The sequence below is a fragment of the Cyprinus carpio genome, chromosome B18 (genome assembly GCF_018340385.1).
Source record: "Cyprinus carpio isolate SPL01 chromosome B18, ASM1834038v1, whole genome shotgun sequence".
In the NCBI taxonomy this organism is placed as follows: Eukaryota; Metazoa; Chordata; class Actinopteri; order Cypriniformes; family Cyprinidae; genus Cyprinus; species Cyprinus carpio.
In genome coordinates this window covers 22,953,891-22,968,023 of record NC_056614.1, presented here as the reverse complement: position 1 = coordinate 22,968,023, position 14,133 = coordinate 22,953,891, and the positions used below count along the sequence as shown (strand labels likewise).

At 36.4% G+C, this 14,133-nt stretch overlaps 1 protein-coding gene across 15 annotated transcripts in view; it reads right to left on the bottom strand.

Annotated features, from left to right (window-relative positions):
• Positions 1-14,133, bottom strand: part of LOC109055058 (SH3 and multiple ankyrin repeat domains protein 3-like) — a 171,963-nt gene that overhangs the window by 96,154 nt on the left and 61,676 nt on the right. For all 15 annotated transcript variants that reach the window (XR_006157143.1, XR_006157141.1, XR_006157140.1 and 12 more), the window contains 2 exons: positions 12,913-13,080; positions 5,354-5,470 (listed from right to left, as the gene is read on the bottom strand). Coding sequence is in view for 11 of the 15 variants with exons in the window: in XM_042744420.1 (XP_042600354.1) it covers positions 5,354-5,470; positions 12,913-13,080 (285 nt within the window). In the remaining 4 variants the exon portion in view is untranslated. The remainder of the gene's footprint in view (positions 1-5,353; positions 5,471-12,912; positions 13,081-14,133) is intronic.

Here is a 14,133-nt window from a genome sequence, read left to right as displayed (position 1 = left end):
GGAGAAACAGTAGTATGAAAGCACAAACTCTACTGAATGTGGCCATTTATGCCAATGTTTCAATGGACAATAGAGCAACATGTGACCTCTAGTGGTGAAACTTTATACACAACTAAGATACTGGACATCACTGTTAGACTAGACTCACAGAGACAGATGGAATAAAGTCACCATAAAGTCTGATTGACTTTTCAGCTCATTTCGGCCATGAACTGTCCACTTAGACAGAACGAGGTCGCCAAAGGTCAGCCACAGTGGCTTCTTCTTATGAAATGTTTAGGGGCGGGTTCGTATGAAAAATAACACAATAATAATACACCAGCATACATTAAAGTGATTAATCAACCAAATAATGGGTTTGTAAACAAGACATGAAAAAAAGAGAGTTTGAGATCAGACATTCTATTTAGCAAAAAGTAATAAATGCTCAATATTCAACACACTAGCAGTCACATCACATACAACAACTCTGAACACCTTAAAAACCACACAGCAATGCCCTAGCAACCAGCCATAACATCCTGGTGGAATTTGAATTGGGGGAAAAAAAAATCCATCCATTTGAATTACACAGTTTTAACATAAACAAATAAACTTAACATTGCATTGTAATATAACATAATTGTCAGATATACATAAATGAAACTGGTAAGAAATAGGTATGATTTCTGTAATAGTATTAATGAACTGAACGTGTTTTAAATACACAGTGACCAGGTTTATATTTACCAAGAAATAAATTTATTTCAATCCCATAAATTTTAATTAACTGAATATTGCTTGTTCCACATCTAGCCATATTCAAACCATGCTCATACATTTTAACTGAATTAATTGAACTGTTTTCACTTGTTTTTAATTGTTTTCAATTAACAGATTTATTCTGATTTGAATGAATGCATTTTGAAAATATGATCACGTAAAAAAAAACATATCCAAATAGCCAATAATAAATGATGCCATTATTTTGTTTATTAGTTTGATTTTATTTTTCTTTATAAGTTTTATTAGTTTATGTTAAAACTGTGTAATCTAAATGCATGGAAATGTTATATGCAGTTCAATCAGGCCAATATAACTACAGGATTTTTGTAAATTTTTTTTTAGATTTAGCTTTAGACAGGTTTAACTAGCTTCTATGATTTTTTTTATTATATTATATTATATTATATTATATTATATTATATTATATTATATTATATTATATTATATTATAATTGTATTTATTTATTTATTTTTTTGGTTACACTTTATTTTAAGGTGCCCTTGTTACAGTGTAATTATTCATTTAAGTACTGAGTAATATTAATTAAGTACATACTATAAGGTTAGGTTTAGGGGTTACTTAATTATGAATTATTTATCATTATTATAATAGTAATTACATGTAAAATAGTAAAAAGTAAAATAAAGTGTTACCTTTTTTTTTTTTTTTTTTTTAGAAAGTATGAATAGAAACACACATAAACTACCACAAACACACACTTGCCTAAACATGCATGGAGACTTGCAATTGAAGAATAATGAGACAATTGATCATGGAGAGCGTGATGTAGGTGGCCAAACTGTAGCTTTTTCTGTTTTACTGTCTTCACTTTTGGACTTTTGATCCCCACAAAGCGAGTGAAACCTGACCTCCCACACACAGAAAAATCTCATCAACCTTCTTATTTTCCGTAGCTGTGAATTCACCCTTCTGTTCCACATCAGGTGGTTGTCTCTTCCTTTCACCTCCTCCTGCTCTCCTCATCGTTTTGGAACTATTTCACACTCTCTCTGTCTCTTCTTCCATCATTGGCCTCGTAGATTTTCACTCGTCTATCCAGTAATGCCTCTCTCCTCGGGCTGATACGTCCTCTCTCAGAGTCTCTTTCTGGGAATCGATCCACTCTAACATCTCCTCTGAGCCTGAGCTAAACATCCGCAGAGAGTCCTTAAAACTCGCTATCACCGCTGAGCACTCGTAGAGGAGCACACACACACACACACACATTTACCTACTTCATGACAGATTTAGCAACTCTTGAGCATGCTTTTTAAGAATTGTCTTTCAAGTATGACAAATTGACCTTTAAGTACAAAACTCACACAAATTCATACTAACATGTGTTTGTCTTTGTTACCTACATGAATCCTTCACTTGCTTTTAAGTTAAGCTAATTATAATTATACACTTATAGGCTCTACTGTTATATATACAGTATATTTTATATGTTATATACATGCACACACACATGCACATGCACGCACGCGAACGCACACACACACACACAGTAAATTATAAAAAATAAACTAGCCATGACCATAAAATACAAGTTTTGGACATGATTTAGACATTATTTGAAGATTACAGATGCAAAAAACCTCTCAGTCCATTGAAGATTATGCTCAGAATGTTTCTTTTAAATGAGCACTTTTATCAGACTCTAATGTTTAGGTTTAGTAATTTCACTTTAATAGCAATGAAAAGGTTATTAGTCAGTTATTGAAATGCCTTATTTTCAAAAATGTCCAATGTTATTTTCATATGGGAATGATAAGGTTGTTAGTTTGTTAGAGAAATGCTTTGTTTTAATTAGTGTTTTTTGTTTTTTTAGTCATTCATTTATTGTTTTTATGAGCTATCTTCTTTTTTTGAGGACCTCAACAAAGGGAGTTTTTGACAGATTTAGCAAAATTCTCAGAACACTGTTTACAAAATTGTTCCTGAGAGAATATGGATTGAAACAAATGTAAAATTTACCTAGAAATATTGTATGAATGGGGACTGCGAAATGACTTATAAAACAACAGATTTGAATTATATTATTTATACAACTTCTGGACATTTGTTATCTCTTTTAAGAGTAATCTGTCCTTCTCAGAGGATATCTCAAAGGATTTTAAAAAGACTAAGTTAAAGTATGGCAAGAAACATGATGATGCATGCATATTGTTTTATAGAATGATTGTAGATAGCTGCATATGGTTTTCCAAATTAAGGTTTTTATTTTGATTTTATGATTATGATTAAATTATATAGTATTATTTCCACAATAATACAAATTTGGACATTATTCAATTTCTTTACGAGCCAATTTTCTGTCTGAGAATGTCCACAAAAAAGTGACTTACTCTTAAAGTAGGCTAATTCTATATATAACGAATTGGATATACAGCAAGTTATAAAAATAAAATATCCCTGACTGTAAGATACTGTACAACTTCTGGACATTTAAACATAGTTTTTTTTGTTTATTTATGATTTTTTTTTCGCGGAGTATATATATATATTTTTTATATATAGTTGTTTATTATTGTTGATTATTACTATGTGAATATTTTAGATATTTTTGATGTACATCATTTTACATCATTTAATGTTTTTATGATTAATTTGTCCTCAAGAGAACTTTTCTAAAATGACCTTTTTGACAGACATCTGAGGATATTTTCCAGCAAATTTGTTTTTAAAGAACAGCACATACTGTACACAAACACTCAGTAACAGTCTTTTGCTGTATTTGTTAAATGTGATTTTCCTTGCTGTCTCCGCAGCTCTTGTTTCTTGTTGCAGTGCGTCTATCACACGGCTCTAACACATCTGTGCTGTCAGAAAGATGCAAGATGTCTGGCGCTGTGCATGTGAGTTTGTGTTTGCGATGTGAAGAAATTAAGTTACAGAAAATAATTAGACGTCAACAGTTCAACTATGATCTAAGATCTTTCTGTAATACTCAGTACTATTTTTATGTTTCAGAAGTGGAGGTCATTGTGTGGTGTCCACTCTTCTTCATGTTTTTGTTGTTTATGTTATTGATCTGTTTGTAACTGACTTCATCCAGACTGGATGTTACTTTAGTGCAGGTCAGCTGTAGTTTAATCTCATTATAATGAGCTGAATGAAGATAAACAGAAACCACTGCTGTAAAATTAGTACTTTCTCTCTCTCTCTCTCTCTCTCTCTCTCTCTCTCTCACACACACACACACACCAAAATGGAGACTTTGACTTAGACTTTGAATGTTTTTATATAAAAGTAATTCTAATTAGCTAGCTCTAACTACAAATATAAAAAAAGCTTTTTGCGTACTAGAAAATATTATCTTCTAAAATTTTAAATTGTTTCCAATGAAGTATATCCCATAATTGTACTGTTTTTTTTATTTTTGTACAATTTAACAGAATTTTGTACAATTTAGCTCAATATTTGACCCAAAATATATAGAACAAACAAACACATTTGGTCATACATGTTGCAGATAATCATAAAATGTCATACTTGTATTCAGCAAGGATGCATTAAGTTGAGCAAAGGTGACAGTAATAACTTTTACATTGTTACAAATTATTTCTATTTCAAATAAATGATGTTCTTTGAAATTCTAATTATTCTAATTTCCACAAAAATATTAAACAGCACAAATGTTTTCAATATTTATAATAAGGAGAAATGTTTCTGCAGCAAGTTAGCATATCAGAATGATTTCTGAAGGATCATGCGTGAAGGTTCAAAATTCAGCTTTGCCATCACAGGAAAAAATTCCATTTTAAAATATATTGAAATAGAAAATGGACATTTTAAATGCTAACAATATTTCAAAACATAACTATTTTTGATCAAATAAATGTAGCTTTGGTGACTTGATGAGCACAAGAGACTTCTTTTTTGGAAAAAATACTATAAACTCTTATCAACTCAAATTGTATTTATAGTACATATAGTATATAGTATATGTATATATTGTAAAACTCTGTTTATATTTACAGTATTATACGTACATCCTCAATCCAAAAAGACAAACAAACATCAAAATAGCCAAAGTTCAGCCTATAAGTGTAACCAATATATCAGCCAGTCTCTATAATAGAACAGGCAATTGAGATGTACAGTAAAAGCAGGTTCACAGACGATTCAATAGCAATAACAGTTTCAATAGTGAGAGAGAGAGAGAGAGAGAGAGAGAGAACAGCACATGTGAGTTCTGTGACTCCATGTGTTTTCAGGCGAGTCCTAAAGGACTGTCTTTGTGTTTGTGTGGGTGGGTGTTGTGGGAGCGTCCATTAATACTTAATAAGAGCAGAATTAAAATGCATGAGCCTGCCATACACACAAACACACAAACAAACGCACACACACACACCTGAGGATGAGATCACTCTTTGTGCTTCTATGTGACTGCATGAACAATCTGTGACCTTGCTGCTTTGTAAACGCTCATTAACTCTGATATTACAACATATTACACATTATAAAAATTGCTAATGCAACATATACACAAATGTCTGCATCATTTCCTGGCTGAAAAGAGTGCAGATATTTCAGTATGATTGAGTGTGTCCTTGTGGGTTTAGGCATCTGTGTGTGTGTTACCTGGTTATAGAGAGCACACACGTGCAGGGCAGTGTTTCCAGAAGCGTTCTGAGCGCTCATGTCCGCTCCGTAGAACAGCAGGTGTTCCAGATGCTGCACATGTCCGTGACGACAAGCCTGACGACACAAAAAACACAAACACACATAAAAACTTTGCATCAGTGTGGCTGTTTTCGTTTTGTGTCAATTTGCAGTCTGCACAGAACTAGAATCATGTTAATGAGTAAAACAATAGCTGCCACCTCTCTCTTTCACACACACACACCTCGCTCTCACATCTTGATGTTCTCAGCTTATGAAATGAGAAAGAGCAGAACTGTTTGCCTTTGTTTGGTGTTATCAATGTCACTTTTCTTTTCACCATAATTCAAAATGTGTCCTCTCTGCATACTAATGGAGTGTGGGATGTAGAAAAACTGCTTAAAAACTGTCTGCCTGAGAAAGAGCTGAAAACAGAGAGAGACAGACACAGAGAACGAGCGAGTGGGGCAGGATTAGTGACGGGCATGTGTGGGACTCCCAGGGGTCCCCAGCTGTGAGATCCACCGTGTACCAATCGTTCTCCATCACAGGGGCCAATTAACATTCACTGTTGCGTTTGCTCATCTTTGGCCATGCAGTCTGGGAGAGGTCTTTGGCATCTCCTGCGGTTTGAAAACATTTATACAGCTCTGTATGGTGACCCGCTGGATGCGCTGTCCAGATACCCTTATGATTAATCCATCGCTGCTAACCAAGTTCAGCAACAAGAAATGTGTCACTGGAAATATCACTGGACAGTGAGACGCTACAGTGACTCTGACTGACAAAATGTCCTGTTGCACATGAAAGAGACAACTTTTTATTATTATAATTGTTGTTGTTATGATAATATTGTGATATTATTACTATTAATAATAATCATAATAATAATAATAAAAATTCTAAAAAAAAAACTCAATTTGAAAACTCAATTTTAAAAACCAATTAAGTATTTAATTGTTGTTGTTGATGATGGTCTCATGATATTATTATTGTAAATAAAAAGTAAAATTGTAAGTAAAATAAAATAAAATAATCAATATTATTATTAATAATAATATTATGATAATACTGTTAATAATGATAATGCTAATAATAATAATAAACTCAATTTAGTATTTAATCGTTGTTGATTATGGTCTTATGGTACTATTACTGCTAGTAAAATAACAAAAATAATCAATATTATTTTTATAATTATTAATGATAATATTAGGATATTACTGTTAATAATAATCATAATCATAATAATACAAAAAAAAATATTTAAAGCTTATTTTTCCTAAGTAGTTAATTGGTGTTGTTGATGGTCTTATATATTTTACTGTTATTAAATTAAAAAATTATTATTATTAACAATAATATTATGATATTACTGTCAACAACAATAATAATAATAAACTCAATTTAAGTATTCAATCTTTGTTGTTGATTTTGGTCTTATGATATTATTACTGTTAGTAAAATAACAAAATTATCATTATTATTATTAATGATAATATTATGAAATTACTGTTAACAACAACAAAATAATAATAATAATAATAATCAATTTAAAAAAAATCTTACTTCCCTTTCTGTCGTTCACTCCGATGGTGTGTTTGGTGTACGACACTAGGGGTCACACTTGGGAGCCCAAACACCTCTGACATCTTTGATAAAAGGCCAACGCTGGTCCTTCTACCTTTTTTTTCTACGGGCAGGAGTGCCCTCAGAACAGCAACAGTTGCATACTGGTGTTTGCTCCCATTGCATGTTACAACTCGCCTGCCATCTCTTACTTTGGAGCCAGCACAGACTCAGGTCTCTGCATGCCACTCATGTCCTGGGCGACCTCAATCTCTTGTAGCGGATCTCCTCTTGCGACAGGTCTTGCTCAGGGGTGGTGGTACTCCCTGACTGAGGCTCCCCTTGGCACGGATGCACTGGCTCACAGCTGGCCCAGGGGCCTACTAAAGTATGCATTTCCCCAAGTGAGCCTCATTGCACAGACACTGTGCAAAGTCGGGGAAGATGAAGAACAGCTCCTGCTTGTGGCCTCTTATTGGCCCAACAAGACCTGGTTCTCGGAGCTCATGCTCATGGCATCAGTTCCTCCCTGGCTAATTCCATAGAGGAAGGACCTCGACGAGGCGGCTGTACGACCTGAAGTGGCGCGTTTTCGTGAATTAGTGTTCTTCCTAGGGGAAGGAACCTCGGAGATGTGGCATCGGATCTGTGCTCTCCTTCCTCCAAGGAGGCCTGGACAGGCACCTGTCTGCTTCTACACTTGGCTGCGATTGCGGCTAACTACGACACCATGGGAGGCAGATCAGTGGGGAAGCATGATCTGGTTATTAGGTTCCTCAGAGACACCCTGAGGTTGAACCCTCCGTGGTCACGTCTCATTCCCTCTTGGGATCTCACTGTGGTCTTGCAGACCTTACAGAGAGATCCGTTTGAAACCCTTCAATCAACTGAGTTCAGTGCCCTCTCTATGAAGACAGCCCTCCTGACTGCGCTCACTTCTCTCAAGAGGGTGGGGGATCTCCAAGCACTCTCCATTAATGAATCATGCCTGGAATTCGTTGTCCTGAGACCTCAGCCTGGATACGTGCCAAAGGTTCCCACCACTCCTTTCAGGGACCAGGTGGTAACATCGCAAGCTATCCCCTTCCAAGAAGGGGACACCGACCTGTCTCTGTTGTGCCCAGTATGAGCCCTACACACATACCTAGCTCTTTATCTGCTTTGGAGGACAGCAGAAGGAGAATGCTGTCTCCAGACAAAGGATCTCCCACTGGATTGTGGATGCGATCCTAATGGCCTATCAGGAAAGAGGCCTACCTTGCCCACTGGGAGTGAGGGCTCATTCTACCGGGGCATGGCTGCATCAGCAGCCCTGGTGAACGGGGCCTCTCTAACAGATATCTGTAGAGCTGCAGGTTGGGCTACACCTAATACATTTGCTATATTTTATAATCTACGAATGGAACCAGTTACTTCTAGAGTTCTGAACGTCAGTTCTTTGACTCAGGAGACTGGCAGGGTGTAGAGCTTGCTACCAGCACTACTCCCCCCAGGGTAATTATGCACTTATTCAGTCCAGCTCAGGTTCTTTTCATACACTCTGGACTACCCTTACATCACATAAGCACTTTTTCTTAGCGAAGTTTGACGGAGGAACTTGCTATTAGAACTCATTATGAGGTAGGTTCCCTTGAGTGAACTCTTGTATTGGGTTAGTGCTCAGCATGTAGTGGCTCCGCGTGAGGCTTCAGGTGTGCATTCTCCACTGTACTGCCCCTGAGGCTCAGTGTTCCCCTAGACAGACATTCTGTTGATAGGTTCTGGGTCTTGGTAGATCTCACCTTAAGCGGAGTCCACCCCAGTACCTTCCCTATGTGGTACTTCCTCTGTAAGTCCATATGTGGATCTTCACATGTTACCTCCCCATCAGGTAGGATGTGCTCTCCGTAGTGCCTTTTTTTTCCTAGAGGGAATAGTCACTGTCCCAACGTTACTACCAAGACATTTCAGCTGTAATATTATGGTGAGTATTACTATGGGAAAAGGCTCCAGCTGAAAGGACCTCTGCCTCTATGGTTCTCCTGGATGTTGGATAGTGAGGTCTTAAGTCTTGGAAGGTTACGAGGAGGAGAAGTGCATTTAGTTGTGACAAGTTGGCTTGTCAACATCTGTGCCCAGTTGTGGCATTTAGTATAGGGACCCCAAGTGTCATACACTTGACACAACATCGGATTGAACGACAGAAAAGGATGTCTCGGTTATGTATGGTAACCCTCGTTCCCTGATGGAGGGAACGGAGATGTTGTGTCCTTCACGCCACAACTCCGAATTGCCTCTGATGTCTGGGGTGTGGCCAGCTATGCAAATTCTGCACACCCAATTTCACAGGCCTCTTCTCAAAGATGTCAGAGGTGTCTGGGCTCCCAGGAGTGACCCCTAGTGTCGTACACTCAACACAACGTCTCTGTTTCCTCCATCAGAGAATGAGGGTTACCATACGTAACCGAGACGTTTTCTGACGTACTTAGATTTTACAAATAAATTTAATACAGATAGTTTTGCCTCATTTTGAACCCAGGACCCACTCAATTAAAAAAAATGACACTGCAAGACAATTTCACAATCGCACAAAATATTTGTGAGCGATTATATTAAGATTTTCCTAAATGTATCAAATTGGATTTCAATAAAGAAAAAAGCTGAAAAAATATATGATCTTATTTTAATTATATAGACATTAAATGTACCATAAATTGTAGAATAACTTTTTTTCATTGAGCTTGTACCAATGCATTCTGGGACTGCCTTCTGTTGCTTTTTTGCTGATTTAAAAAGCTGGCTAAAAGTTACCTTAGAAGGCACCCTAATTAAAATGCTGTCTATGTAGGCAGTGTAGGTTTTTGAACTGAGCTAATGTCAGCTTTACTTCAACAGTTCCACAGTGTGTTTGCATAGTAGTTTCGCTATAATTGTCAATGTATAATGAGAGACAGAAAAAGACAGGAACGAATTTGTTCAGATTCAAAATAAACGGTTCATTCAGTGATGTACAACATACACAGGCATTTGAACACACACACACACACACACACACACACACTGAGAGATGTGCAAGGATGACTATCTAAACTAGAAAAACTACAGTGAAAAGCAGTCTCATCGAGACACATACACTTGGCATTTGCTCGGGTTGCCATAGGTTCTCTTTAGAAATGACAAGTGTAGGTCAGACAGATGGATGAAAACATTAGAAGGAAGGGAGAGTGGTGGAAAAATAAATATTAAGATAGAAAAAGTGCCTGCCTTCCCAAACACACACACAAATCAATCCTGTCAACTACTGCTCTCCTTTCTGCCACACTAAAGGCAAGACTCCTGAGGTTAGTGTGTGTTTAATAGCATGTCCGTCACATTTTTAGGCCTGATCTAATTTTGGGAATGAGCCTCGGGTTAAACACTGTAAACACTCACAGCGGCAGCATCGGTACAGCTGTATATATACATACACAGACACAGACACAGACACAGACACAGACACAGACACACACACACACACACACACACACACACACACACACACACACACACACACACACACACACACACACACACACACACACACACACACACACACACACACACACACACACACACACAGTCCTATCTGACCCAGCAGCTCTGTCCACCCTCAGGGCATCTATGCCTCCATCCATCCATCCGTTTCCAGACAAGACACTCTCAGCTGCGGCTGCAAAATGACTGTTTTTCATAAACAGAAAAGAGACCGCAAGCTCTCATCTTTCCTCTCAAAGCACGGCAAAAAGAAACAGAAGAATAGATTTGCATATCCTGAAGGAAATATCACTGCTTGCAAAGCAGCAAAACAACATGTTTGTTGTAAAATAATACAGAAAAAGAAAAGAAAAGCCTGAGAAGACATGAGACAAGGGAGGAAGTGGATGTTTATCTGCTGGCAGTTGAATTTTGAATGCCAAATAGGGCTGCAATTAATGATTTATTTGATAATTGGCTAGTTTAAAGATTATTTAAAAGTCTACGCAACTATATTATATAAATAATAAGTTATCATTATCTGCAACATTAACACCAATATTAATATTAATTGTATGGTACATAAAAATAATAATAAATAAAATAAATAAATAATAGTTACTATTAACGTTAACATTAACACCAATATTAATATTAATCACATAGTACATAAAATAATAATAGAATATGCATAGCTTTATTTATATATTTATAACTTTGATATGTTGATAAAACAATAATAAAACCGTAATAATGAAAATAATAATAATAACAATAAATAATATTAATTCTATATTACATAATACGAATAAGAAAAATATATTATATATTTGTTCATTAGGAGTAATTATATTAACTTTACTAATATTAATACTAATTACTGTTCATACAATAATATGTTAAAAATATATATTAAATTATCATTACTATTATTATTATTAGCATTAGCATTACGATTAACACCAATATCGATGTTTATATGAACAAAGATGGTATAAAGAAAGCTATACAATATGTCCTAATAAAGTCACCAGATAACTGTTGAGCAAATCTTATTTATTTGCCAAAGCCAATTTTAACTCATATTTGACACTTGGCGATTAATTTTAGATCCTGTGTGGAGGTTAAAACACAAGTATGGATACTTCTGTCTCTCTCTGAAATTCTCTTTCCCTCTCACCCTTTTCAAGCTTCTGAAAAGGTCAGATGTCATGAATGCAAATGTCATGCACCAGAGGCTGCTAACTGAGAGAAATAGTTTAGAAATAAATGTGTGTGCCTGGCCAGCCTCCAGAACATGGATAGAGATGGAGAAAAAGCCTCTGAAAGACAATCTCCTACTGTATTACCCCGCAGTAATACACAGGGTCAGCCGATTGTAAGTCAATTGTGACCTGACCGTATGAGTGTGTGTGTGCTATAAAGGCCATATTCTATTTTGTTGTAGTACTATTTCCCCTGAAGTCCACTTATAATGTTCATCAACATTTCTTGTATCAAAAACAGCCGTAATTTGATCTCTTTGACCCTGAGGAGACCCACACTGCTTTAACACTAAGACTTTATGCAAATGATCTTGGTTATGATTGACTGACCTCAACACAGACTAGCTGCTGGATACTGAATGTGTATTTACAATACCATTCAAAAGTTTGGGGTTGGTAAGATTTTTTGTTGTTTTTGAAAGTCCTTCATGTTCACCAAGGCTGCATTTATTTGATCAAAAATACAGTAATATTGTAAAATATTATTACAATTTTCAATTTTAATATATTTGAAAATTTAATTTATTCCTGTGATGCAAAGCTGAATTTTCAGTATCACTACTCCAGTCTTCAGTGTCACATGAACCTTCAGAAATCATTCTAATATGCTAATTTGCTGCTCAAGAAACTATTTTTATTAAAAACCGTTGTGCTGCTTATTATTTTGGTGGATGTGATGACACATGTTGTTTATCAGGATTCTTTAACAAATAGAAAGTTCAAAAGAACAGCATTTATTTGAAATCGAAAACATTTGTGACATTAAAAATGTCAATTTTGATCAATTCAATGCATCTTTGCTAAATGAAAGTATTAATTTCTTGTAAAAAAGAAAGAAAACAAAAATCTGTAATGACCCCAGACATCTGAACAGTAGTGAATATATAAATGTGAAATTTACCAAATGTACCATGATATTTTCTGAATGACCCAATTTCGCAGCTTAAGGTGTCTCTCTATGCCCGCTCAAAATTCTGTGTAGATGTGCAATGCCACATAAAAGCCAGACTAAATTATATATGCTCTGACCCACCTCAGCCCTTAGTATCAAAGCATACAGTTGCAATTGCTGTGGAGATGCATTTTTGCCACCTCTGAACACAGTTTGTGTAAATGCCCCTTCAGAAGCGCATCTATGCCACCTTTGCAGTATAAATTTGGCATTTGATTCATTAACCTTTGAGAACATGAACATGTTAAAACGTGTGTTACCTGGTGAATCTCCTGCCAACCATTCTCGTCCATGCAGCCCACCTGAGCGTGATCATGCAGCAGGAGCTCGCAGCAGTACGGGTCGCCCCCCACCATAGAGCTGTGATACAGAGGGGTCAGGCCACGGCTGTCCTTGTAATCCGGAGAGGCGCCCAGGTCCAGCAGCGTCTGCACACACAAGACATCTCTCAGTTACACCAATCAACTAGCCTGCCTCTGTTCTCCAAAACAGTGCCCTTAATAGACAAGTCGGCAAAGCCGGTGTTAAAAACTAACAGGCCAAGAGTGTTTCAAAGTTTGGCTCACAGTCAGATTTTTTTTCACTTTTCACAGAGCCTTAGGCTGTCACCGAGACCATTTCAGTGATATCTGTCAAGTATTAGGACATTTTCTGCGTGTTATTCCATAAAAAAATTGCATATGGCATATCTTTATGTGTCTCGCTCAAGGGCATGGTGGCGAAAGTTCAAGGATCGCCTCTTGTGGGGATTGAACCTACAACCTTACCAGTCGAGTAAGACTTTTGACTATCAGCATTAAGTCTGGAGCACTTTGCAGCTTATCCTTGCAGATTTTCTGCTAGCTCCTACCAGTTCTGTAATGCAATATGCATTAGGCGATCAGTGAATGGACTGTGGGTGTGCTATCTAAGACTGAGACTAGACTGCAACGGCCAAGCCGATTTATTAGCTGTGACAAGTCATTCAAGACTCATTTCACGAGTTCACATTCAAAAGGTGCTGTATAATGAATAAGAGGAACAGTGTGGAAAAAGGTAAGGTTTGACATCAAGCTAAACCCCACCTGCATGTCAGACATAAATATGTAGAGAAAAGACAGACCTGGAGGAAAATAATGACAGTTGACGAACTGACTTAAACAGCTGGGATTGGGAGACTGGGGCTAGTTGTCACAAGTTGTACTCCAGTGAATATATCTCATTATCTTTGGGCAGGTTTGTGATTTACAGTCAATTTTTGTATCTGTAGACATTTAAGAGTGGAAAAAAATATTTGTTTTATTTTACACTCACACACACACACTGTACATACACGGTCAAAATAATTCAGACACCAGATATATTTTTTTATATTTTTTTTACTAGTGGGTGCAGGACACTACAGTTAATTTATAAAAGTGGGGATAGCAAAATAAATTAAACTGTGACAAATTCTTTCCAAAAATTCTTCATATAGTACATTCTCTACTTAAAAAACCCTT